The sequence below is a fragment of the Gasterosteus aculeatus genome, chromosome X (assembly GCF_964276395.1).
Source record: "Gasterosteus aculeatus chromosome X, fGasAcu3.hap1.1, whole genome shotgun sequence".
NCBI classification, from domain to species: domain Eukaryota; kingdom Metazoa; phylum Chordata; class Actinopteri; order Perciformes; family Gasterosteidae; genus Gasterosteus; species Gasterosteus aculeatus.
The window spans coordinates 13,323,483-13,326,470 of record NC_135698.1 but is presented as its reverse complement, the minus strand read 5'-3'; the positions used below and the strand labels follow the sequence as shown (position 1 = coordinate 13,326,470).

At 45.9% G+C, this 2,988-nt stretch overlaps 1 protein-coding gene across 1 annotated transcript; it reads right to left on the bottom strand.

The window, feature by feature from the left end:
• Window positions 1–202: 202 nt before the first annotated feature.
• LOC120809685 (forkhead box protein B1-like) lies at window positions 203–2,451 on the bottom strand. The gene has a single exon (XM_040163682.2). It carries the CDS (start codon window positions 2,068–2,070, stop codon window positions 1,129–1,131), a length of 942 nt encoding a protein of 313 aa, XP_040019616.2. The 5' UTR covers window positions 2,071–2,451; the 3' UTR covers window positions 203–1,128.
• Between the last annotated feature and the right edge of the window lie 537 nt (window positions 2,452–2,988).

The window sequence follows — 2,988 nt, the reverse complement described above, 5'->3', positions numbered from 1 at the left end:
CTGAAATCAAATCCTGGTACACGAGATCAGCGGTATAATTGTTATTATTACTATCAATGTAACTTTTATTCTTATTATTTTATTTTTGGTAGGAAATTAATGTATGATTTTCCGGAAAAAAAAGTTTCATATATTTTAATAAATGTAATAGCAATAACAATACTCAAATTAAAAGTTTTCTTAGATTAAATCTTCAGAAACATTTTTGATTGTTTACTTCACTTTTAATGAGAAAATATTTTGATGACCACTTTTTCCAACTCATTGCAGACTGTTTGCACACTTTTCGAAAGCACGCATGCTTGCAAAAAAATATCAAACATAAACAAAACAACAACAATAACAACAACAGTACCAACACAATTTTTTTTGAATGCATGCTTTTACCTAAAAAACAGTACAAATTTACAGCATCTGATACACATGGTCACCACAGCCTTTTAAATTAAATGCTTCACAGAACTTTTTCTGGAAAATAGATATCTAAAACATAAAACTAAAAAGTGCATTTTACAACATTTCAGTATCAGTTATTTGCAATATTCACACCTTGCATCGTGAGGACGTCTCATACCACTTTTCCAGTTTGAAAAGATATGATAACTCATTTTGCTTTCTTTTTTTACGGAGATGGTAGGAACACATCTAAATCCTATTCCTATTTGGTATACCCTTATCCATCATTGCAGTAATTAAAAGCAAACGAAAACACGGCCATTGCCTCGCAATTTCATTGACATTACAGCGGTCACACAGAAACGGTGCAAACATTTTGCTATTTGATACAACTGAAAAACTGCCACGGAAATTGCAAGCACTTCAAATCAGAGCCGGTGGTGCCAAAACAAACGACCCCCAGCTGGCACACCACGTCCGCCGCTCACGTTTCCGAACAAACTGAAAAATAGAACTATCAAATAATTTATATTTTCAAGAGCAATACTCTCTGTGCTGGACTTCTATGACACGATTTAAAGCGACACATTCGACACGTACACAATTAATTCAGATATGCAACTGCAACTCGCCTTGATAGTTTCCGACGACAGAAAATATAAACTTTGGGATTGATAAAAGGTGCCCTGGGAGCCGGCCAGCACTTCGTTTGCACGAGAAAAGTTCGGCCGGTCAGTGCACAGCCACGGACTGCAAGGTGGAGGGGCTGGTCAGAGTCTCGCTGGGGGTCGCCGGGCTGCTTTGGCTCGTCGCTGTCTGCGGGGACGTCGGGCTCAGCGACTGAGGAGAGTTCGACAGAAACGCGGGAATGTGTGTCGGCAACGCCGAGAACCCCGCCATGGAGGTCGGCGTCGGCTTGATCGGCACGGGAATGGCCGGTAACGACTGTCCCCCGTGACACAGGGACTTGAGCGGCATGCCGTACGCGCCGTAGTCGCCGCTCGCCATGGAGATGGGGGCCGTCGTGTCGATCATGCCGGTGTTGTACATGTGGGGCCAGGCCGTCGTCAGCTGGTTGTGCAGCGGGTAGCCGGCGGACATGGACTGCATGGTGGAGAACGCCAGGCTGCCCGGCACCTTGTACTCTCTGGCGATGATGTTCTCGATGGCGAACGGGTGCTTGAAGGTTGAAGACTGGGACACTCCGAGGTTGTAAGATGACATCTGGGGCAGGTGTGTGCCGCTGGCCGCCAAGGCGCTCAGCCTCAGTTTGGCCTGCTGCTGCAGGTAATGGGCGGCGTCCGACTGCTTGCTGGGGGCCAAGTGATCGGTCGAAGTCAACAGTTTGAACCTCTTGCGTCGTCTCAAGAAACTGCCGTTCTCGAACATGTCCCCGCAGCTGGGGTGCAGAGCCCAGAAGCTGCCTTTGCCCGGCTGATCCGGGCGCCGGGGGATTTTGATGAAGCAGTCGTTGAAGGACAGGTTGTGTCGCAGCGAGTTTTGCCACCGCTGAGTGTTTTCTCTATAATACGGGAATCTATCCATGATGAACTTGTAGATTTCACTGAGAGGCAGCATCTTCTCTGGGCAGCTCTGGATCGCCATGGCAGTGAGGGAGATGTAGGAGTAAGGCGGCTTCTGGTCGCTGTACGTGTTTCTCCCTGGGCGAGGCATCCTGGATATCTTCAGGAAAAGCAATTTAAAAAACGAAAAAACTAAACAAAAATATAGTCTCCCTTAATTCCTTGACGAAAGCTTGCCGCTCTTCATGAAGAAAAAAAAAACACAACAGCCAGCGAGGAAAGTTTCAATATCGACACTGCTGGAGTTGTGCGCTAAACAGCCGGATCGAGCGCCCGTGCGGTGTGCAGTCTGCACATTTATGGAGTGACGGCTGCTGTGAGTCTCTCTGCCAAAGTAAGTCAGATCGTCCCGCTAGCGGAGCTGTGAATAGATTTCATTTGGCGTCCTCGATAAGACGAGCTAAGTGGATGCCTCCGTGGCCTTCCTCTAACCATCTGATAGTTTTATGTAGTGACATGAGCAGAAAAGACCCCTGTAGAGGCGCTCCATTAATGTGCCACCTCTTTGCTATCACATGACAATTGCCATGGGAGGAGGGGGAGAGGGGAGGGGGGGGGGATCGGGAGGAAGCCATAATCTGGTTTCATTTACACCTATTTACATGGACACCTTGGGCCAATGGAAATCATTTCCATTTGAAGACAGAAAAAGGGGTGAAAAGGCTCGGCGACCGGAATTGAACTGCGAGAATGAAACTCGGTGTGTGAAGGTATGCGCTAATATTTCTTCAGCGGACTGTACACGTACACTCAGGGTAGATATTTGGAATTTCAACGGAAACGGTATATTGTCATTTATTTCTATTTCGTAATGAAAATGACTTTTAAACGTGTGCGTTGCTGTTGGGGCAGATGCGCATTTTATCTGGAGGTGGATTAATTAAAATGAGTACCGTTTGTGCAGTGGCGTGTAACAAGGGACGCTGATAACCTTTTTATTATGATGTGGGTTTTTAAAGAAAACTTACTTTACACATAAAACGTTGCAAAGAAAAATACATTGGGCTTC